Here is a 24,840-nt window from a genome sequence, read left to right as displayed (position 1 = left end):
CTTGGTTCACAGAACTAAATGGTTAATAACATTTCTATAAGGAAGGTAAGGACTTAACTAAATGTTACAAAGTAATTCTTCTACTAGTGCTTATTTTAGAAAACATCCATTTCTTTCTTATCTTAAAGGACATGAAAGACAAAGAATACACAGATCATCATATTTTTATTCATGTCTTTGTTTTTTATAACCTAAAATATTAATAGCAGATAATCAGATATAGTTTATAAACTAGAAAACAATTCCCAATCTAAAATTTTCTGTTCACACTAGACTATTTTCAAATTGACTCCTTTAAACACAATTTATTGTCCAGGGCGCCTGGGTGGCTCAGTCTGTTAAGTGTCTGACTTCAGTTCAGGTCACGATCTGTTTGTGAGTTCAAGCCCTGTGCGTCGGGCTCTGTGCTGACAGCTCAGGGCCTGGAGCCTGCTTTGGATTCTGTGTCTCCCTCTTTCTCTGCCCCTCCCCTGCTCACGTCTGTCTCTCTCTCAAAAATAAAAGTTTAAAAAAAATTTTAAAAATAAACATGATTTATTGTCCAGTTAAAGTTATACTACATGAGTCAGAACATGCCATCTAAAACATATCTATATATATGCAGAAAACCAAACATAATATAATAATTCTATAAGTGTTATTACCCAAGCACTAACATTAATAACAAGGTTACAGCATTTTTCAAATGTTTAAGTATTAAAATGTACAAGGATAATCAAGAATGATGTTTAGCCATTTATTTAATTCAGCCTGAGGAAAAACCTGAAAGATCAGGGACCTTAAGATGTTTTTCTTTGCACCACTCACAAATGGTAAAAATTTTAGAAAAACATGTTTAAAATAATTTAACTGAAATTAGAACATATAGAATGAGCTGGTATTTATGGGTTTATAGTTTGACAGGCTGTCAAGGACAAATTTTGTTTTTTTTTAACTCTAGCTATTAACTGTGCTTGGGTATTTAAGGAAAGATTACCACCCTCCCCTAAGGACAAAATTCCACTATTAGAATTCAAATTCTGTGTAGTGGTGGTTTTTTTAACCACCGCCCTTTCTAAACAGGAAATTGCAACCACTCCCAGGTAAGCCTACAGTCTTAGGAGATTACGTATATATGGGTTCATACACGGATTATGAGTACATTTTGGTTATGCTTATTCAATATTTACTGTTCAAGTCTCATGGCACTCTGCCTACTAACTGATGGGACAGCCTTCAGACTCTCACAGCTCTATCCTCCATATAGCCGACGTCTTAATAAACTGTAGACCTGATCACATTCCTTCTCTTTTTGTAAAATTTAACTAACTCCCTACCAATAGAAGATACAGTACAAACTCATATAACACAGCCCCTCACAAATCTGGCCCCAACCTAAATTCCCTGCCATAAACTATGACCTGTCTCAGACACTTTTCTTCGTGCATTCTCTGAACAAATATCCCTTTTTAAAAAACACTTTTCCTCTTCTTTACCTGTAGAACTTGTACATTTATAGGCCTTAAGATACAAGTCTACTCTCAGTGAAATTTTCCTAAGTTTCAAGGAGACTGAAGCCTTCCCTCTACTATATTCCAATGTAATTTTATACTTGTATTTTATAATACCACTTATAAATTTTATTAATCTAATTTGTTGACATATATGCACTTCTGTGTTTCATTTATCATTGTATATCTTGCATTTCCTTACCTGTGCCTATCACATACTAGGCGTTTACTCTGTATTGGATTTATAAAATAAGTAAACTCCACAATAAGTAAATTCTCAGAAGGTTAGAATGATCCTTGTGAATTAAGTCTCTCAGTATAATAAATAAAAGGTAGAGGCACCCATGCAGAAACTGGTTCTCATGAAATGTTTTCTAATAATTGTAACTTCACGAGAGATGTTGAATTAATAAAAGAACATTTACTGAGCACCCTACAGCTCATCAGATATGGCACTAGGTGCTTTACAGGCATCATCACATTTAAATCTCATTTAATCTGGGGGCGCCTGGGTGGCTCAGTTGGTTAAGTGTCCCACTCTTGATTTCGGCTCAGGTTATGATCTCATGGTTTGTGGGTTCGAGTCCCGCATCGGGCTCTGTGCTATGTGCAGCCTGTTTGGGCTGCCCCTCCCCTGCTCCTCCCTTGCTCTCTCAAAAAATAAACCAAAAACAAAATAATTTAAAATAAATAAATCTCATTTAATCTGTAAAAGGAGGAATCACTCATTTTATAGATTTAAAACTGTAGGTTCTGAGATATTAAGTATATAATTTGCCTTGCATAACATGTCAGAGCTCAAATACAAAGCAAGACTTCTTTCAAAGCTACCAATTCATGGCTTATGAGTTTTTGCAGTAAGTCTTTTGCATGGTCTTCACAGTGAAGGCTCAGTGTTTAAGGAAGTCTAAGTTTTAGAGGGACAGTCAGCATAGTAAATTAGAGTATGCCTCTGGACTCAGATTGCCTAATTTCACATTCTGTCCCCACCACTTGATAAATAAAGCAAACTATTTAACCTCTCTGTCCCTCCTCTCCTTCATGTATAATACGGAGGAAAAACAGTATGTACCCCACATGTGGCACAGTTATGAGGATTACAAGGTATCAATCAGATAAAATGGTTAAAATACAATGCTTTATTTGAATATTCATTGAATATCTTTATAAGATTTACTCATGTTAAAAAATACTACTAGAAATGTTTAAAATTGGCTTTAAAGAATACATGAGTTTAGAAAAAACTTCACATCCAACTTTTACAGAAAAAGTAGGTAAAGCAGGTGTAAAGTTGTATGTAGGCACTCTCTTATTAAAATGTGTTTTGTTTTTTTTTTTTTTTTTTTAGCATTTTACCTGTTGTGACCTAAGAGTTTCTGCTTCATCTTAAGCTCTAATTTCTACTATATTACCTGATCCTGCATACTTTTTCAATCAAAACATTTATCTTCAGACAGCAACTGGTTCTTTGGGTTTTGAGTGGTATCTAAAAAATGATACACTAATAAGAATTCTGAGTAGCCAATTTAGATAGAGAAGCCGGGTAACATTCAAGCTTATAAAGTAAAAACTCTCATATTGTATACCAAACACTCTCAAATCTACATAGCAAAGACACTTAAAAATCCACTAAAAATATATAACCACAGCACTACACTCTTTCATTAAAGGAGACAAGTTGAATATACTTAGAATATGCTTGCTGTTTAGAGGGTCAAAATCTAATGTTACACTACCAATTCACATTGATCTGAACTTTAATAATAAATTCATACACATGAATAAAAATATTAACTGCTGGTTTGATAATATTCAAATGGAGATGTTCAATGACATTAGTAATTGTTGGTTTGATTTCAGTTACCCAGACAGATCATGAATTTACTCTTAATTTTTTTGTAGTTTCTAAACATGCACAAAAATTCCACAGATTAATATCAAATAGAAAGTTCCTTCTCTAAAACTTTCAGAAGGAAAGAAGTTCAAAAGTTGTACTTCACAGCTACTGAATGATAAGATTGGGCTTTAACCAACTGAGTTGGTTCTAATGTTTATCCAGTCATGCATTCATCATATTGAGTTCCTACTGAGTGAAAGGCACATCTGAGGATACAAATTATAACCATTTCAAATATAACTGACACAGTGTAAACAGTGTGTGTAGACCCTACGGTCAATTATTTGACCTGTCTGACCTTTAATATTCTCATCTATACAATGGGGATGAAAGGAAATAGAACATGTCACCCCAAAAATATGCCACTTTAGCATATTGGCTGTTTTCAGTTGTAGGTACTTAGAAAAAAGATTTTTTAATGTTTGTTCATTTATTTATTTTTGAGACAGAGATTGAGAGTTGGGGAGAGGTGGAGAGAGAGAGACAGAGAATCCCAAGCAGGCTCTGCACTGACAGTGTTCCTGATGCAGGGCTCAAATCCATGAAACTGTGAGATTATGACCTGAGCAGAAATCAAGAGTCAGATGCTTAACTGACTGAGCCACTCACGTGCCCCTGGGCATTTAACAATTTTTAACAGCAAAAGCAGGGGAGGCTTTCCCCAAACCTCCCTTATCTGCCTAAAAACAAATCCTCTAAAAGGAACTCAGTTGTCATAAATCCCCTCCCCAAAGGAGTTTCATCAACCAGGGAGGATTGAGTCACTATGGGAGAGCAGATTAGAAATTAACACCACACCCAGATAAACCTTGTCACAAACTATCTTACCTCTAATCTGTTCTTCTAAGGGCCCATTCATCTTTCCTAAAAATCACTTACTCTCCCCTATGAAACCTACATGTCCCTTTTCTTTGCCCTCTTAAAATGGTATTTAATCCTGAATGCTAAAGCTATTTCTATGAGTTTCTAATTTTCCCTGAGTGTGTATGTATACCTTGTATACATGGAGAACACATGTTAATAAACTGTTTTTCTCCTGTTAATCTTTTATTGTAACGGTCTTAGCTAGGAACTCAGAATATCGGAGGGAAAATTATTTTCCTCCCCTATATGTCCCCTGGTGGCAAAGGATGGGATTGCTGAGACACCCTGCTCACTCTAGAGCTTACAGATGGACCCCAGAAGAACTGGCAGAAGCCAGAAACGGTAAGAAATCTTACAAAACCAGCTCTCCTTGATTTGTCAGTAATGCCCAGTCCAGAGAGGAAGGTAAAATTTCACTGTCCTTTCCTTTCCAAATTCAGATTAGCAGAAGAAAAACACTTGTAAATATTAGTTCTCTGAATTAACAGTCTTGGGAATTTGGTTTGGGGTACCCATTGGTTACTGATCCTTGTCTCCCAAGGTACAGCTATTACTTTCCTATTTGCCTCATTTTGTGCCCTGAGAATTTGGCTTGGCTTTCTGCTTGCCTGGGGCATGCTGGTTATTGGTTCTTGAGTGTGTAAGTGGCTCAACCATCAGGTTAGGAGCCAGAAGAATATGGAATAAGAATATAAGAATACAGAATATAGAATAGGAGCTTCACAGAAATGTGGGTCACATCCCATTGGAAACTAGCATCCTACTGACTGTTGCCAGCTGTGGGGGGGGGGGAGGTAGGATGAGGTGGGGACGTGTTGTCTCTTTCTTTTGGCTATCTTTGGGAGTGGTTCTGGAGGGCTGCAACTTTTCTACCTTCTTTGGGGATGTCTCTTGCATTAAGTTATAAATGGTATTGGTTTTGGTTTTGAGTCACTTGATAGGTATACCCTTGGTTTAAAAAAAAAAAGAAAAAAAATTTATTTATTTTTAATTATTTTTAATGTTTATTTTTGAGAGAGAGTGAGAGACAGAGCATGAGCAGGAGAGGGGCACAGAGAGAGAGGACACAGAATTCAAAGCAGGCTCCAGGCTCCCAGATGTCAGCATGGAGCCCAATGCAGGGCTCAAACCCACGAACCCTGAAATCATGATCTGAGCCAAAGTTGGATGCTCAGCTGACTGAGCCACCCAGGCATCCCAGGAAAAAAAAAATTTTTTTTTTTTTTAACGTTTATTTATTCCTGAGACAGAGAGAGACAGAGCACGAACGGGGGAGGAGCAGAGAGAGAGGGAGACACAGAATCGGAAGCAGGCCCCGGGCTCCGAGCCATCAGCCCAGAGCCCGATGCGGGGCTCGAACTCACGGACCGCGAGATCGTGACCCGAGCTGAAGTCGGACGTTTAACCAACTGAGCTACCCAGGCGCCCTGGAAAAAAAGTATTTTTAAAGGAGTTCAATACTGCCAGGAATATTTACTGTTTATCCCAGCTGAAACCTGACAGATAATGAGATATTTGAAAGGATTTTTTATTTTTATTTTTAAAAAAATTTTTTAAACGTTTTATTTATTTTTGAGACAGGGAGAGACAGAGCATGAACAGGGGAGGGTCAGAGAGAGGGAGACACAGAATCTGAAACAGGCTCCAGGCTCCGAGCTGTCAGCACAGAGCCTGACGCGGGGCTCGAACTCAGGGACCGCAAGATCATGACCTGAGCCGAAGTCGGCCGCTTAACCGACTGAGCCACCCAGGCGCCCCCTGAAGGGATTTTTTAAAGGAGCTCTCTGGTCAAAAGTTAGCCTAACTGGAAGCTGATATTCAGAGCCTGATGGGAGTTTTTTGTTTTTTAAGGCCGCTCTTGTTCTATTTCATCCTGTTCCTCCCATGGGAACTTTACAGTCAACTGAAACCTCTTCTTGAACCCCTGCTGACCATATGCTCTGCCAACTCTGTCCACCTCCCTCTTGTTGGCATGATTTTGCTGAGGATAATCTGGAACTTCACTGGCTTCTTTGGGGAACCTAACATCTTCCCAAACTTGTTCCTCTAAGACCTCTCTCCCTTCCCATGGTTTCCGCTCCTCCTTCCTTTTTTCGCCACCTTCAGATCTTCCATTCAGTTCCCTGAATTCTTCAGGCCCCTACTTCCTCCATCCGTCTGTCCACCTGCAAGACTTCTCCCTTCCCACTTCAGCCCTCAGATGCCTACTGTCACTTGAACTTGAAGCAGCTGGAGTCAGAGACAACTACCCAGAAGCAACTACCTGATGCTGAAAAGGGAAATGGAGCATTTGGAAACTGGGCAAATGAATAATCTTCAAAGTCTTCTCAACAAATATTGTAAAAAGCTTTAGCCATCTGAGCAGGTAACCTTATCTTCTTCCATCTGCCATAAACACAATTTGGACCCAACTGTTCTTTTACAAACTAGAGAGTTTTATATTATTGTACCTGACACATGGTACAATAATTTAAGAATTTAAAAGAAAAGCTGTAAGATCTCTATTTGTGTTTTTCTGTATGTTTTAGATGTGTGACATTTTTCTACCTTTGGATGGTCTTGCCAAAATTAATTTGTAAAAGAGCTCAATTTAACTGAATTAAAAAAAAAGAAGTGCTATATTAATTTAGTATTCTCTCAGAGAAATACAGAAACTAACTCAAATTTTAAGTTCACATGACTCAGTTAATCTTTGGCAAATAAGAATATTGTTGAATTAGTTCAAAAACGCAAAAAAAAAAAAAAAAAAAAAAAAAAACCACCAAAAAAAGACCAACAACAGACCAGCCAAACAAAAAATGGATATATCTCCAAAGTTGTCAGCATTAAATATAATAGACATACAGCTTTTCTACCTGGGTTTACTACTCAAATAAGCATATGTTATCTCTGTGTTACAAAATTGGTCAGCAGGAAAAGTAATTTAATAAGATGGCTAGTTGCCATCTCATGAAATTTTCATGAATAATTTAAACATATTTACTTAAAACAACCAAATTAAATAACTGTAAGTTTAATGTAAAAAAGTTAAAAAATATAAAAATTCATAAGTGAACTTTTCAACAATTTTTTTTTATAATATGTCTGCTTGAAAGTTTACCAAATATCTTTGGTAACTTACAGCCTTAGAGTTTTGCTAAGTCAAGTGAAATGATGAATATTCACTGAATATGTATATCATCCTACATAAGGCAAAATGGTGAAACATTAATAACTGAATGTAAGTTAACCTACTTTTTGCCTCTTATTAAAAAGCAACCAGGGGTATTTGGGTCTGTTCGCAAACATGTTTTGTACCACGTTGAAAAACAATGAAAAAATTATACCATGAAGAAGCATATAGCTCTAGAAATGAGGAAATGAAGTATTCATAAATTTGCCAATGTACAGAATGTTGGTGTATGACAAACACTTCACAATTACTTCCTAGTTTTCACTAGAATTAAGGTTAAGAATTCTAATTAATATATGTAATTAAAATACTAGGAAGAAGGTGGGGGGACTTAGTATATACAAGGAAAGTAAGATGTGTTTTGGTATGAAAAAAAATATGATATGGAGATATGTTTTTGCTAAAGGAAAAAAAAGAGTAATTTTGCCCTAAAATAGAATAATTCATTGTTCTAGAATGAGAAAGAGCAGAATAAAAGACAAAAACTAAACGGATATAGAAAGCTGGGAAGAGAGTAGAGGAGATACTTATTTCAAATGGTCATGATGGCTAAAATTGAGTGCGTTAATTATAAGGGTTATAAAAATGAGCCTTAATATCTAAAGTACATTGATGCAAAACTAGAATTGAGTCTTGTCTCTTCTAAAAGAGCAAAGCTTTCTTGGACTATGGGTCTGTCTTGATAAGACTGTGAAAAGTCTTCCTTTACCTTTTAAGTAATGTGCCTAGAAAACAAAGATCCTATGTTTTATCAAAATAACTTCCTGTACTTCCCATTTTCTTTATCCGGTCTTTGATTACTTAAGAAAACAGAGTCTTTTCTATTAAAAGAGTTCATTTATATTTATTATATGTAAATATATATAACTATGTAACTTTCAGTATTTGCCTTCAATGTGTTTGTCACTTTGGTTAAATGGATAACGAAGTATTGTTTCATAGGACCTATGATCCAATTTAATCATGTATTTTAAAACTTAATATGTTTGGGGGTGCCTGGGTTCCTCAGTCAGTTAAGCGTCCGACTTTGGCTCAGGTCATGATCTCATGGTCCATGAGTTCAAGCCCCGCATCCAGCTCTGTGCTGACAGCTCAGGGCCTGGAGCCTACTTCAGATTCTGTCTCTCTCTGCACCCCCCCCCCCCCACCTTGCACTCTGTCTCTCTCAAAAATAAATAAACGTTAAAAATTTTTTTCTTTAACTTAATATGTTTGGCAAAATTACCAAAAATCAAGTTCTAAATGAAGTCTTTTTGAGCTAGAACTTTGATTTGTTCCAGAGGGTCCCTGAAACATCTCAAAAGATATATTCTCTCTCCTTATAAAAAGAAAGATGTCAAACTAATGAGGTGTATTTGATATGTTAAATTACATAGAAAACATTGTCAGGGACGCCTGCGTGGCTTAGTTGGTTAAGCTTCCAAATCATGATGATCTCAAGTTTGTGAGTTCAAGCCCTGCATTGGGCTGTGCACTGATGGCCCAGAGGCTGCTTGGGATTCTGTCTCTCCTTCTCGCAGACCCCCCCCCCCCCCCCCAGTTTATGCTCTCTATCAAAATAAATTAATTTTAAAAAAAAACTTAAAAAAAATATATATATATACAAAGAAAATATTGCCAAATAAGAAGTGATATTTAACCTTCTTAGGTTATATCTGTATGGATAAATGTTATTAATACGGTTCCAGAAATTGTATGAAGTTCCTTAAAAATCTGATTTATCCTGGTATAATGCTATCAGTCATAATTTCAGTTATCATCTTAAAATATGTGTCACAGAAATAACCAAATATCCTTGTCAACTATATTAAAATGAACTCTCCTCAGATCTTTAACAATGGCCATTTTAAGACTTGTCAGTTACAGATAGTTCTTTTTTTTACACTGATGCTTTCCTGAAAGCTTTTACAAGCTGCTACAATCCAAAAATGCTTGTCCTCAAAGATTCATGGAAAGGATTCTCACAAGTACTCTAGAATACCGGTTTCTGATAACTTTAAGATCATACCATTGGACTGGGGAAGAATTTCCAGAACTCCATGGAAAAAAAAACTGATAGATTCATAAACTACTAATCCAAGATCAAGCAAAACAAGAATTAATTAAATGGGATGGAATAAAAAGATGAGGATGATTATAATTTTTATGAGTTTTTGTTTGAAACATTACTGGTTCTTTAACATTTTGTATAAAAGAGTTAAGGAAACCTTTTCTCTCAAGCTTTCTATAATTTACATCAATTTGGTAAAGGGTACCTTTGTAAACAGAATTGAAACATTTATCTTTTTCTTCTTATCTAGTTCCTCCAGAATTCAGAAACTCATAGTACTTTTAATTTATGACAACATAGTTATTTGCTTAAGTTGAATAAGAATCTGTTCTCCAGTAACAAGACACAATTGGAAACACAGGCTATACTGCCCAAGTTTTGACTGGAATGTCACATTTGAGAAGGATGGGTGTAATATTAGATATGACCAGACAGCTTTAAGGAACTAAGATTGACTTTATAGAGCCAATAAAGTCCCTTCAAAAAACAAACAATAAAGCCAGTTGGTATCTTGCTTTCAGGGTTCTTAAACTCACCAGGGGAGTAAGGAAGGTCAATTCCTAGCAGGCCCAAGAACCTCAAGATCTCTTGGAAACCTCTAGAAGACAGAAGAGAGGAATTCACCCAATTCTAAAGGTACTGCTGGCAAAGTCTAATGGTGAGTCCTTGGCTTGGCTTCCCAGCCTTGAGAAGCTTTTAAAAGTCCACTCTGAGACTCCTTCTGAAAAGTTCCAGCAAAGCAGACTTTAAAAGAGCCTAGATGGTTAATCCCTATTCTTTCATAACTAATCAGACCAAGCTTCATGAAACCAGACTATTTTGCAAACAAATTAGTCTTACTGTGTTTATCTTTGCAGAAACAGAGATACTGTAGAGAAAAAGAAATTGTATTTCTGTAGCACAGTATTGTGGATATCAGATACTAGTCCTGTTCAATGTCTTTGAGGTTTTGTTACCTACCTATAAACCGGACTGGACCCTGAATTCTTCTAATTTCCTTCAATATCTGGCTGACTCTCCAAACTAACATTTTCAATTTTCTCCCACTCTTCCAACTTGGAATCATTAAGAACAAAAACTGCCCTTTTGCTAAAGCCCTGTAAACTGAAGCTGAACAACTTGATACAAATTGTGATACAAGTAATCCTAGAGACAAGGATTAATTCTTGTGTTTTGGTATAATCTTATTTCAGATTTTTATTAATAATATTATATTTGAAATTGCTTCTTTTTAAAGTTTTTTTTTTTAAGTATATATTTTGAGAGAAACAGCCTGTGTGCAAGGGAGGGGCGGGGGGCGGGGGGAAGAGCCTGATGTGGTGCTCAAACCCATGAACATGGAGATCATGACCCAAGCTGAAATCGAGAACCAGACGCTTAACTGACTGAGCTACCCTGGTACCCCTGAAATTGCTTTTCTGTTCCATGTTTGACCCTAGTAATAAATCTTTGAGATAGTATAAATAAATTCCTCAAATAATCATAGTAAAGTACAAATTTAACAAGTGTTATAAAATTACAAAGCTCAGCACACGAGAGAAAAAGAATATTTTGGGGGCACCTGGGTGGTTCAGTTGGTTGAGCATCCAGCTTCTGCTCAGGTCATGATCTCATGGTTCCTGAGTTCAAGCCCTGACTGGGCTGGCTGCTGTTAGCTCAGAGCTGGCTTCAGATCCTCTGTCCCCTTCTTTCTCTGCCCTTACCCCACCCTTGCTCTCTCAAAATTAAACCTAAAAAAAAGAAGGAAGGAAGGAAGGAAGGAAGGAAGGAAGGAAGGAAGGAAGGAAGGAAGGAAGAAAGAAAGAAAGAAAGAAAGAAAATACTTTGGACTAATAGACTTCAAAAAGCTTTATAAGAAGGAGGTATAGGGGCACCTGGGTGGCTCAGTTCGTTAAGCATCCAACTTCAGCTCAGGTCACGGTCTCGCCCTTTGTGGGTTCAAGCCCTATGTCGGGCTCTGTGCTGACAGCTCAGAGTCTGGAGCCTGCTTCTGATTCTGTGTCTCCCTCTCTCTCTGATCCCTCCCCTGCTTGCTCTCTCTTTCTAGAAAATAAATAGACATTAAAAAAAATTTTTTTTAAAGGAGGTGTCAACTTCCAGTTATAAATAAAATAAGTCAGTCCTGGGGATATTGTACAGCATGGTGACTACAGTTAATAATACTGTATTATATATTTGAAAGTTGCTAAGAGAGTAGATCTTAAAAGTTCTTATGTGTAATTATGTGTGGTAATGAACTTTAACTAGACTTATTGTGGTGATCATTTTGCAATATATACAAACATCAAATCCTTATGTTGTAGACCTGAAATTAATATAATGTAACATGCCAATTATATCTTAATAAGAAATATTTTTTAAAAGAAGGTGGCATTAAAGAATAAGTAGAATTTCTACAAAGATGGTAAGGAAGACCTTCCTTGTAAAATAAAGGATACAAGCAAAGACCAAGGCAGGTAGGCATAGACCATGTTCAGAAATAACATTTCCAAGCAAGTACTGTGGTTTTGCTAAAAAATATAATTATGTGGGATACAGTAATTTTAAAAAATGAAAAGGACATATCGATCTGAGTGGAGCTATGAACAGCTCCAATTTTGAAGGGTTTGAATGCCACCATAAATCATTTTACATTTGTTTGGGAGCCAATAGAGGGTCACAGAATATTTCTGAGGGAAGTAACCAGGGACTGCATAAGCTCCCTATCTTTAAGAAGCAGTATGGAAGGGAGTGACTGGAAGAGGAGCAGATTGAGGGAAGCAAGTTCAGTTTGGAAGTCACTGCTATAGGGCAAGTAAGAGGGCAGAAGCACCACATTTCACACCCAGGGAGTGGGAATGAAAAAGGGGATAAGCAAATTGAAATGCTGAAAAAAGTAGAATCTATACGTGGGAGGAAATGTTAAGACCAGAAATGTAAACTTAAAGAGTCATTACCTTAAAGGAAACAACCCGAGTTTTACCAATGAAAATAAGAGCACCAAGTGAGAAACTACCACATTTCATCTTTAACTATCCAAGCTGAATGCTGACGGAAAACCAAAAACTCTGATTCCACTTTCAAATACTGCATGTAATAGGCCATAATAAAAGATTCAGTCTTTTCCACTATAAAGTAATGAAGTGTAAGTGGTTTGCTAAGCAAGGCCCATTACATTTATTATTATTTTTTTGGCCCATTACATCTAATATCATTCTTTAACTCATGTGAACCAGCATTCCCGAGAGGTGTTTAGTTGGTTTAAATAAATGTTAACATCTTACTTTCCTCGACACTCAGAACCCTCCCCCAACATACACGCGCGCGCGCGCGCGCGCACACACACACACACACACACACACACACACACACAACCTGTTCTGATATTAATCTCACCCAGCTTCGGACAGCCCTTGCCTATGTACTACCCTTACCAAGGACAGCACTTCCATTTCCTGAAGTCCCTGCAGCTTCTGGAGCGCAGGGTCCTGGTCTGGTGGATCAGCGCCTACCACAAGGCTACACTCGGAGCAGGAGCCCAAGGTTCGTTCACTGAAGGAATGACCGCCAACCGGGCCCACGGGCCACCTGGCTCCGCACGCCCCGGGCTCTGAGGCTCACAGCGCCGTTTTCAGCCGCTTGACACACCCCTTTCCTCGGGCCCTTTTCCCTCCTCCACCCAGCACATTCCGCACGTCTTCCCTCGGAGGTACAACGCGTCACTTCACCCGCTCCCACCCTTGCTGAGTTCGACACGCTCCCCTTCACTCGGACTTTCCATCAGCGCCCCCGCACACCTTTTCCCCCTCCTTCTCCTCCCGGAGCTGCCCCGGGCCCCCGCCCCCCAGCCCCCCGCCGGCAGCCTCTCGCGCCCCGGCCGGCCGCCGCAGCAGCCGGCTGCCCTGCGCCCGCCGCCCTCCAGGAGCGCGCCACGCTCACCTCCCGCGCAGCTCGGCCGGCTGCGAGCACCCCGGGCGGCGACTCAGCCCCGCCCGGAGCCCCGCTGGGTCCCCCGCGACCCCCGACGCGCAGAGCTTGCCGGCTCCTGCCGTCTTCGCCGCCGCCAGCTGGTGTGGCCCGGGTGTTTCCGGGTTCCCGCGGTCCCGTCCCCCAAATGCTCCGGCTTCCGCCTCGGCCCGGGCAAACGCAGTTCCCGGCTCGGCTCCGGCGGCCCCAGCTTGGCACTTGCCGGCTCTGTCCCGAAAGCGAGGCACCTGGGCAGCTCGGCGGGCAGCTCCCGGTGCAGGCTTCACTGTCGCGTCGCCACCTCGGGCACTGCCTCCTGCTGGATGTGTCCCGGGTGGAAGAGTCAGATGGAGCGGCTCCCGCCCGCGGGCTTCTGCAGGCATGTCCGGTTGTGGAGGGTGCCAGGTGTCCAACTGGGAAAGGAAAGGCAAAGTCCTTTGGGGCAAAGGACCCCGAGAGGGGGTGGGGAGGCGGATCCAGGAAACCGGGCCGTACAAATAGTTGTGGCTGTCACTGAAAACGAGATTAGCTCTGGAGCAGTCTGCCACCCAGGAGCCTGGAAGAAGTCTTCTTGAGTTGGAAATGACCACCTTCTCCCACCCTGGCTGACACCTTGAGTCTGGGGACAGCCCAAAGCGGCGCCAGTAATGCGCCTAGTGCTATTAACCAGGAGAGGGGAGGAAACAACAGCAACAAAAGACACATGGGTCCGGAGGATCTCAGAGTCCTAGGGGACTAACCCCTTCCTGGCTTCACGGATCCCTCACACAACACTAGCTTTTAAAGTCCTTCTGATATCTTTGTTGGAAACCGTCCAGCCACAGCAGCCCATTCTGATAATGAACAGGCTGGAATTAATATTCTACATCCAGTTTGGTCATCAAAGAGTAGGGCAGGACTATCCCTTTCCTCTTAACACAATGCCTGGATAAATTAAGCCTGCATCTGTTTGTGTTGCGCATGATTAAAACTACCTCCATAGAGACAGGGAGAGAACAGAAAAATAAAATTAAGTAACTGTGTTAGAAAAATAACTGGCTTGGGGCTGGCTCAGTTGGAGGAGCATGCGACTCTTACTCTGTGGGTGGTGAGTTCAAGACCCACAAGGGGTGTAGAGATTACTTTAAAAAATAAATAAAACTTTAGGGGTGCCTGGGTGGCTGAGTCAGTTAACTATCTGACTTCAGCTCAAGTCATGATCTCAGGGTCTGTGAGTTTGAGCCCCTTGTTGGGCTCTGTGCTGACAGCTCAGAGCCTGGAGCCTGCTTCACATTCTGTGTCTCCCTCTCTCGCTGCCCTTCCCTCCCTCATGCTCTCTCTCTGTCTCTGAAAAATGAATAAACCTTAAAAATAATAATAAATAAAACTTTAAATAAAAGAGAAAAAAAGGAAAAGAAATGACTTTAAATTTTTCTATACTATGACCTTGAGAAAATCCCTGGATGGTGAAATATATATTAGATATTTTTTTAAGGAGATGGAAGTTTATTGAACACACCCAAGGGAGTGGTGGACAGGACAGCAGAGGAGAGGCTGTCTGCTGAACTATATATTAGATCTTAATGCTTGTCCAAATAATTTGGAAACAAAATATGGCTAATATAAAATGATAATAGCTATGCACTATCCTAAGATATCTATTTTTTAATTCAAAAAATAGTAGGTGGTCAGTAAATATGAGTTGTTTTAAGGGGTTGTAAGGGGAAAGAAAGATGGAAATGTTTTAAAAAATACACTAGCTGGAAAAATTAACACATGAATAGAATTTTTTAGATACAGAAAGACCTTTCAGTCTGCACAGAAAGCTTTAAAATGAGAAAGATGAGAAGTGGAAGCACTTTTAATTATGAAACAGTAACATATGTCTTGGCATCTGGGACAGGCTTGAAACTGAAAATGACCAAAACTCTATACAAACAAAAGTAACAATGAAAATGGAGGGCCAAATATATGAAACACACACCTGATGTAAAGATAGGAGCCCTAACACTGATGACCAAAGTAATACTTCCATTAATCTTTCCTAGCTTTACTATTTATACTCATAATACCTACTGAATTGCTTTGAGTTTCCCTGTATATAGCATCCATGGACTTTTTTCCTATTTCTCATGCTGTTCGCTAAGTGTAGAATATGTTTCCACTGCTCCTTCATATTTTTTATAGCTGGCCCCACTCCACTTTTAATTCTCTGCTCAGATATTATCACAGACTTGAAGCCTTTTCTGGCCTCCTTCCTCCCGGGGGTCTGAACTCCTTCTCTGTGGTCTCATAGAGACTTGAGGAATCCTGTGCATACCTAGATAATTTCACTTCATTGCATTGTGATCTGTTTGATATCAATTCTTTCTGCCTAACACTTGCCTTGAGATCAGTGCTATCCTATTTATCTCTGGGTCTTCAGCATTTAGCATACTACTTAGCACATGGTGGAAACTCAGTACATATTTCCTGAACTGAACTGGTTGGTAATAATGTCAAAGACAAGCCAGACAGTACGAAATTTACCAAGGAAGAATGTGAGCAGAGCCTGAAGTGCAAATCAAAGAAGTTAAGTCAGTACCAAGGTCTAAAGCTCTTTTAATAATAATTTTATAGAGGTGCCTGGGTGGCTCAGTAAGTTGAGCACATCTAGATCTTGATTTTGGCTCAGGTCATGATCTCAGGGTTTGTGGGATAGAATCCCGCATTGGGCTCCTCTCTGAGTGTGGAGCCTGCTTGGGATTCTCTGTCTCCCTCTCTCTCTCTTTGCGCCCTGCCACCCCCCCCCCCCACACACACACTCTCTCTCTCTCTCTCTTTCTCCCTTTCTAAATACATAAACATTAAAAAGAAAAGAAAAAAGAAATGCCCCCAACCTTTTGTTTTTCAAAGTTCTTTCACCTTTTTGTGTTCTGAGAAATGGCTTACCATAAAGAACAACCTTTTCCCACTTAAATAAGATTTGCTATCCAACTTATTCGTGGTCCTCATAAAACTCGCAAATATCTCCATCGTTTACCCGTGACAAGCCCCTTTTACATGAAACCTGATGAGGTGGGCAGACTCAAAACATCTAACTTCCGTTCTCTGTCTCATGATTGTTGAGCTGAGATTAGAAATGCTTGTATGCCTGAAACTAGCTATCCACAGAGAATACATCCTGTTTAGCTAACTAAGTGAGACTTCAATGCTTGCAAAACACCTCCAACTACACATCAATCTGCATGAATACTGAGACACTCATTGCAAAGCATAATTTTTAGGTTACACAATTTTTATGTACTTTTTGCCTCTCATTTTTATGTGAAACAGAGAGGCCATATATTTGGATCTGCTAAAGAATGTGTTCATTTTTGCAGCCCCGGGATGTGTATGGCTATAAAAAGTTATAAGCTGTATATTCATAGCTCTGCTGGTCTGCTGAAAATATTAGTGTGTTACAGTCAAAATTCTCTAACCTCTTAGAAGTCACTGTGGTTTAAAGTTATAACCAATATATGCGAATAAGTCTCTACTCAGCAATAATGACAGAGAGGAACAACAAGGTTTTCTGGATGACTTTTTGTTAAGCAAAAAGAGAGTAGTTTTGTGCCAAAGTAAAATGACTCTTTGTACCACAGTGAGAAGGAAGAAAGTGTAGGAAAAAATCCAAATGTATATATAAAGTTGTAGAAGGTTCTCAGAAAGGAAGTTTTAATTGTGGTGGTCAAAGCTGGATAAAGTTTAATTGAATAATATTTTAATAAATAAAAGTTTAATAGAATGATGTTTAAAAGAATAATGTACATTTAATCAGATATGACCACTTTTAAGGAACTATGGTTAATTTTATGACACTAATGCTTACAAAGCATGCTTAGGAAAACTAGACTTGTATCTGTTTTATAGGGTGAGTAATGAAGATCACTGCCTCGCAGGCCTGGGAACCTTAGGATATTTTAGGGAATCTGAGAGGAGAGTTCACCCAAGTTTATATGTACCACAGATGAAATCTGATGGCAAATTCTTGGCTTGGCTCAAGAGGCTTTTAAAAGCACACTCTGACATCTCTTATTAAACTTTCAACAAAGCAAACTGAAAGAGCACTATGTGAAAAATTACTATTTTTGCTGTGACTGTGTAAGTAATAAAACCAACTTTATTTTATGATCAAGAGTCACCTTTCTAGGGGCACCTGGGTGGCTCAGTTGATTAGCATCTGACTTCGGCTCAGGTCATGATCTCACGATTCATGAGTTCGAGCCACGTGTCCGGCTCTGTGCTGACTGCTTAGAGCCTGGAGCCTGCTTCAGATTCTGTGTTTCCCTCTCTCTCTGCCCCTCCCCCACTCACACTCTGTCTCTCAAAAGTAAATAAACATTAAAAATAAAATAAAATTGGGGTGCCTGGGTGGCACAGTCGGTTAAGCATCCGACTTCAGCCAGGTCACGATCTTGCGGTCTGTGAGTTCGAGCCCCGCGTCAGGCTCTGGGCTGATGGCTCGGAGCCTGGAGCCTGTTTCTGATTCTGTGTCTCCCTCTCTCTCTGCCCCTCCCCCGTTCATGCTCTGTCTCTCTCTGTCCCAAAAATAAATAAAAAACGTTGAAAAAAAATTAAGAAATAAAAAAAAAAAAATAAAATAAAATAAAATAAAATAAAATAAAATAAAATAAAATAAAAACAATCAACTTTCTTGGAATGCCTGGGTGGCTCAGTTGGTTAAGTGTCCAACTTGATTTCAGCTCAGTTCACGGTTCCTGGGTTTTGAGCTTGGCATGCTCTCTCTGCCCCTCCCCCTACTTGTGCTCTTTCTCTCTCTCTCCCTCTCTCAAAAGTAAATAAATAAACTTAAAAAAAAAAAGAATAATCTTTCTTTGCCATTATCTTTGATTAAAAGGGGGAATGATTGTAGAGAGAAATTTTGTATTTCAGTGTAAAACTATAGCACGCTCTTCAGACTCTAGTCCCAAGTTAGCAAAAGTTGGGTTATCAGACTACAGCCCTGTTCACTGCCTTTACTCTATTTAGGCACTTTGTAAATTTCAGTTAGTTGGTAGATATGCAGACTATGTCTTCTCTGGTGGAGATTTAAGTGAATTCTCCCTGCTTGTGGAAAAACCAGTTTGGGTACCTTCTTGCAAATCGGACCAGAAGTTATCCTATTACCTTGCACAGAAATCATTAACACTTAACAGTTCAGTTCTAGATTCCTTCGATATCTAGCTACTACTCTCTAAACTAAATTTTCCAAATTTTCTCCCTCTTGCTTGACTCAGTGTGTTCAAGAACTAAAACCTGACCACCCATACCCCTTTTGTGTGCTGCAAAGGCCTTTCCCTTCAGGATCTGAAGAAGCGCTCTGAGCTGAAGCCCGAATGACTTCATTTAAACCTTGAAGAGTTCAAGCATTTATCATCATAGTAGACCATGCAGGGTTGGATTACTCCCGGACAAGCCACTGTCTGGATCAAAAAGGAAGCTTGGCAAGATACTGGGTTACACATGCCCTTACATAAGAGGTAACCAAATTGTGAATGACATCACCAAGAGCCTCCACACCTCAGCTTTCAAAGAACTCAGTGAGTGGTGCTCCACCAACTTCTTAGAATCCACTGGACACCAGGTTCTCTTCTGAGGCTCTTTACTTTGGTACAGACTTTCACATTTATGTTTCCCCTTTCAGTTTATTTATTTATTTTTATTATTCATTTTGAAAGACAGAGAGAGAGAGTGAGAGAGAGAGAGAGAGAGAGAGAGAGAGAGAGAGCGAACACAAGCAGGGGAGGGGCAGAGAGAAGGAGAGAGAGAATCTCAAGCAGGCTCCACACCATCAGTGTAGAGCCCAATGCAGGGCTCGAACTCACAAACTGTAAGACCATGCCCTGAGCCCAGATCAAGAGTTGGTCGCTTAACTAACTGTGCCACCTAGGTGCCCTTATGTTTCCCTTTTCATTTCAGGCATTCCATTTTATTGATTGATTGGTTGATTGATTTTGACTGACTTAGAGAGCAGGCAGGGAAGGGGCAGAGGGAGAAAGAATCTCAAGTAGGCTCCACTCCTAGCACAGAGCCTGATAAGGGGGCTCAATGTGAGGACTGTGAGATCATGACCTGAGCCAAAATCAAGAGTTGGACACTTAAGTGACTGAGCCACCCACGTGCCACTCAGGCATTCCCTTTTAAAAGATATCTGATGGGGATGATAGTATTTTATTATCTAAAATTAAAAATAAATAAATAAATAAATAAATAATACCTGATTAAAAAAAGATATCTGATGTCTAGGACTTTAAAACAACTGAACTTTTTCATGACCTCTCTACAAATGGTTCATGTAATTTTACAGAAACAATATCAAAAAGAGACCTTAAGAGATTATTTCTTGGATGCTACTTGGCTCCACTTAGGAATTTATTCACCCCTCTGAGTTGTTGAGCAAAAAATGATATTCATTCACCTTGAACAAAAGATATGTTGAACTCCACCTGAGCCTTGTGCCCTTGGAGAACAGTCAGAGTTAAGATACTCCCCCAACCACCACACAGCAATCTCTTGTGTTCCAGGAAAAGGCTTATGGCAAAGACATAACCTTTTCTGTATGACTTAGATAAGACTCACTGTCCACTCTTTCTCATGACCCCTATAAGACTTGAGGATAACTCTACTATTTACCTGTGACAAAGCCAAATATATACCTTTCCCTTTTCTCATGAACCTGCTGACAAGGCCAAATAGACCCTCCTACTTCTTGTTCTTTGTCTCATGATCGATTAGCTGAAATTAGATTCTTTCCCCCCTGAAACCAGCTGTGCTGGTGCATTTTAGGTGTCAGCCCCGCTGGGCTAAAGGATGCTCATATAGCTGGTAAAACATTATTGCTCTGTCTGTGAGGGTGTTTCCAGAAAAGATTAGCGTTTGAATTGGTGAACTGAGTAAAGTGGTGGGTGGGCTGGGAATCACCCAATCCTTTGAGGGCAGAATAGAACAAAAAGGAGAAGGAAGGATGAATTAACTCTCTGCTTGAGTTGAGACATCCATCTCCTGTTCACAGCTCCTGATCCTCAGGCTTTTGGACTCAGATCAACTTTACATCATCAGCCCCTGGTTCTAAGGTCTTTGGACTCAGTCTGAATTATATCACCAGTTTCCCTGGTTCTCCAACTTGCAGATTGCAGACTTTGGTCTTCTTGGCCTTCATAACTGTGTGAGCCAATTCCTTTAATGAATCTCTTCATGTGTGTGTGTCTGTCTGTGTGTCTATGGACACACACACAGATAGACAGACACACACACACACACACACACACACACACACACACTTGGTTTTGTTTTTCTGTAGAGTCCTGACTAATACACTAGCTATCCACAGGGAAATAAAATATCCTGTTCAGCTAACTGAGTGAGACTTTCCCTGCTTGCAAAACAAGTTTAACTGTAAATCACTCCATCTACAACTTGTTTATTCCTCTTTATGAAACTCTAAGGCAAAACCTTAGATATACTCTAATCTGCTGAAATACTCTGATCTTTGGATCTGAAGGCTCTCTCTTTTGCAATAGCTTGAATAAAATCCATGTTCTTCCCTGTCCAGTTTTTGTCTTTGACAATAGCAAGAGGAATTTTGTAGATTATTTAGGATCTCTATAATCAGTGGACTTAAAGACAGGGAGACCATACTTGGTGGGTCTAACCTAAACAGGGGAGACCTTGAAAAGCACTGCATTTTCTCTAGCTAGCCACAGAAGGGGAGATTAGAGAGACACGCTCCGTATGACCTGCAAAAAAGTAGGCATCAATGTCATTAATTGCCTATGGGTATGATATGGCCTGAAACTGCAGGAGGCCTTTAGTTGCTGACAGTAGCCCCAGCTGATACACAGCCAGGCAGTGGGGTCTTCAGTCCTTCAACTATAAGGAACTGAATTGTGCCAACAAAGTGATAGCCTTGGAGAAGTTCCTCAAGCCTCAGACGAGAATTGCAGTCTCACCAACACCCTGATATCACCCTGGAGGCTGACCAGAGATCCCAACCACATCATGTTGGACTTCTGATCTACAGAACTGTGAGGGAATAAATAAATGTTATTTCAAGCTGCTACACAGCGATAGAGAATGAACACAACCCCATACAAACCGTTCTGCATCTTCATTGATCTGCACCTTTTTTCCTTTCTCGGTGATTGACACCTCTGTGCTATGATCCCTCCGCTTTCTGCACCCTCATTGACAGATATCTTAATCTATTGATTGCTCATATTGTTACTCTTCCTCTGGTTCATTCCCCTCAACATATAAGCATGCTTAAATCTTTCCTATTAAAAAGAACACCTTCGGGGCACCTGGGTGGCTCAGTCGGTTGAGCGTCAGACTTCGGCTCAGGTCATGATCTCACGGTTCCTGAGTTCGGCCCCACATGTGGCTCTGTGCTGACAGCTCAGATCCTGAAGCCTGCTTCCGATTCTGTGTCTCGCCCTCTCTCTGCCCTTCCCCCACATGTGCTCTGTCTCTCTCTGCCTCTCAAAAATAAAGAAAACTAATTAAAAAATTAAAAAAAACCCCTTCATTTGACCTTATCCTATACTGATCTCTTCTTCCTTTAGCTGTCAACTGATTTGAAAGAATAGTAATTTACACTTGATGTTTCTACTTATTTCTTATTTACTACTGATCTGTTATAGGGGGGCTTTTAAACAAACATACTATCAGAATTGGTCTCAGCAAGGTCACCAGTGACCTCAGTTTTGTTAAATTCAGTATATGACTGTCACATTTGATCTCTTTGTTGTGAGAAATAAGCCCACTGACCCAATCAAAGGAGGGATGTGGAGACTGGGAGCACAGTGAAGTGAAGCTTTAATCAATGTTCTTGCAAGAGCGGGTGTCTGATGGACCGGCACACTCCGGGCAGTCAACAGCAGGCAATTTATCTCCTAGCATGTAAGTCCCTCCCCTATTCTTCATTGGCTGAGTACTACAGAGGTTACAGCCTTACCAGACATTGCTTATGCCCATGTAATTCAAAAAATAGTCTTATTGGAACAAATGTATATTCCCTGAGGTGTCCCAGAGACTTTCAGTCCTTCCTTCCTCTGTTCTTTGGCACATGCTCATTGCAAAGCCTGCTAAAATAAGCCCGTGAAACCAAGAGGGGAAGAAGAACCAGGAAGTGAAGTGTCTAAGGGTTTGGGATTCCATTGTGTGTGTGTGGGGGGGGCGGGGGGGTTGTACATATTTCCAATAGCTTGTAAACTTATTGTTAGAGAGCACAGCTTTTATTTGGTATTTCCAAAAATGAATCATCGCCCTTACTTGTCCCATCTTTGTTGTTGTTGTTGTTGGGGTGGGGCTGAGTCTCAAGAAGGGGCCCTGGAAGCTCTCTGCTGAGTCAGCTCCAGGTTCAGAGCACAGCCTTGCTGGAGGTCACTCAGTGAGACGGGCAGCTGGAAACACACTTGTGGACCTCATTCATGCTGCTTAGTCAGCATTGATCCAGCCTAAATCCAAGCCAGTTCTGGGCTTGAGTGTCCACTGATCTTTCTCCTCTACACCTCTCATTCTTCTGCCCGGACCCCCTGCTCTCAGACACCCCAGGCAGCTCAGTGTGAGCATACAGGGGGAACAGAGGTGGGATGGATGGAAGAGATTATTAGTCTCACCCTGCACTATCCAGAGTTTGAGTCCCACATGGGGTGAGCTTGAGCCCCGCTTTGGGTGAGCCCTGCTTCTCTCTCTCTCCTTTTCTCTCTCCCACCTCTGCCCCTCTGGTATCCCCCCCTCTGCCCCTCACTCACTTGCACCATCCCCCTCAAAAGTAAATAAAAAAATAAACAAAACAAATAAACAAACAAACCTGCCTTATCCAATATGACAGTCACTATTTATCTGCAGCTATTTGAATTAACATTAAATCAAATTAGAAACCCACTTTCCTCAGTTACCCTAGCCACATGTAGCTAGTGGCTCTCATATTGGACAGCACAGTCTAGGGCGTTTCTATCCTCGCTGAAGACTCTACAGCCCAGTGCTGCACCCCACTTCCTGATAAAAGTGGGGCCTGAAGGATGACAGGGGCACCTTCTGTGCACTGCCCCACTGCCTCCAGGAACAAATCAACTTAAAGGAGGCATCCATGGGTGAGCCCCTGGGGGCCAGGCTAGCTCTACAGTCCACTGCATGAGGCACAAACTTCCATCTCCTCAGAGAGGTCAGGCTGAATTTCCATTTTTTCCAGCTCTTCATGGTCCTGCTTATTCTTGGGTTGGGATAAGCTGCAGACACTTCTTTTCCTTCTCTGATAAGTGTTACTTTATTGATACTCTCCTGCTTTCCATAACATCACTCTCTTGTCTTTTCCCTCATTTCTCTGATGATTCCTTGGCTTCTTCTTAGTCTCCTTTATGGGAGTCCTCTTCCTCTACCCACTCCACGCATTAACAGTGATAGCTCTGATTTTTAGGGTTTTGCACTCCCTTGCTACTGCACCTCACACACACATTTGTGCCCGCACACACCCCACACTCCCACACCCCCCGCACACACGTACACTCTCCCTCGATTTAACTGGGATTCACTTCTCACGAACAAGTTGCTGCAATGGCTGGTAAGTGATCTCCTTCTGTTATTGCTCATGTTCTCAATTGTACATATGCCTCCCAGTAGTGGCTGTCCCTGCTCTACAAACATCACACCCCCTTCCAATGCTGCTTCCACCCTTCAGCAGATAGAAACAGAACTCAGGAGCTCCAGACCCTCCACCTCCTGTTTATTTTTAATTTTTAATTTCTTTATTTCTTTTTAAAAGTAAGCTCTAGGGGCACCTGGGTGGCGCAGTCGGTTAAGCGTCCGACTTCAGCCAGGTCACGATCTCGCGGTCCGTGAGTTCGAGCCCCGTGTCAGGCTCTGGGCTGATGGCTCGGAGCCTGGAGCCTGTTTCCGATTCTGTGTCTCCCTCTCTCTCTGCCCCTCCCCCGTCCATGCTCTGTCTCTCTCTGTCCCAAAAATAAATAAACGTTGAAAAAAAAATTAAAAAAAAAAGTAAGCTCTATGCCCAACATGGGGCTCAAACTCATGACCTTGAGTTCAAGAGTCTCAAGCTCTATACTGAGCTACCATGTGTCCCTCCACCTCCTATTTAAATTGGGCAGTTACCATGAGCAAAGTGAGCAAACCGAGGTCTGCAGTGAGGAATGCAATGCCTCTCCCCCCCTTGTTTTATCTGCAGTTAGAGGGAGTGTCTAGTTAGTGTTGCTTGTTGCCTGCTGCTTCACTACATTTAGGAAAAATCATTTCTTTTTTTTATATAATTTTTTTAACGTTTATTTATTATTGAGAGACAGAGAGACACAGAACATGAGCAGGGGAGGGACACAGAGAGGGGGAGACACAGAATCCAAAGCAGGCTCCTGGTTCTGAGCTGTCAGCACAGAGCCCAATGTGGGGCTTGAACTCATAAACCGCGAGA

The 24,840-nt window shown here is 40.7% G+C and overlaps 1 protein-coding gene and 1 long non-coding RNA gene across 6 annotated transcripts in view; one reads left to right on the top strand and one right to left on the bottom strand.

Annotated features, from left to right (window-relative positions):
* SLC35A3 (solute carrier family 35 member A3) overlaps positions 1 to 13,845 on the bottom strand; it is a 54,696-nt gene extending 40,851 nt beyond the window's left edge. Inside the window, exon 1 of one of the 5 annotated variants that reach the window (XM_045036269.1) lies at positions 13,667 to 13,845. In XM_045036269.1, the coding sequence (XP_044892204.1) occupies positions 13,667 to 13,801 (135 nt within the window). In that variant the 5' untranslated portion in view covers positions 13,802 to 13,845. Of the gene's footprint in view, positions 1 to 11,347; positions 11,393 to 12,886; positions 12,909 to 13,391; positions 13,645 to 13,666 lie in introns of those variants that run through there. The other 4 variants (XM_003990360.5, XM_019837501.3, XM_019837500.3 and 1 more) reach the window with 4 other exon arrangements.
* Positions 9,693 to 24,840, top strand: part of LOC123379712 — a 31,284-nt gene continuing 16,136 nt past the window's right edge. The window contains exon 1 of the long non-coding RNA XR_006584584.1: positions 9,693 to 10,109. This is a non-coding gene — a long non-coding RNA (uncharacterized LOC123379712). The remainder of the gene's footprint in view (positions 10,110 to 24,840) is intronic.

The sequence above is a fragment of the Felis catus genome, chromosome C1 (assembly GCF_018350175.1).
Source record: "Felis catus isolate Fca126 chromosome C1, F.catus_Fca126_mat1.0, whole genome shotgun sequence".
Lineage (NCBI taxonomy): Eukaryota > Metazoa > Chordata > Mammalia > Carnivora > Felidae > Felis > Felis catus.
The sequence above is the reverse complement of the archived record's forward strand: the minus strand, read 5'-3'. Positions and strand labels throughout refer to the sequence as shown.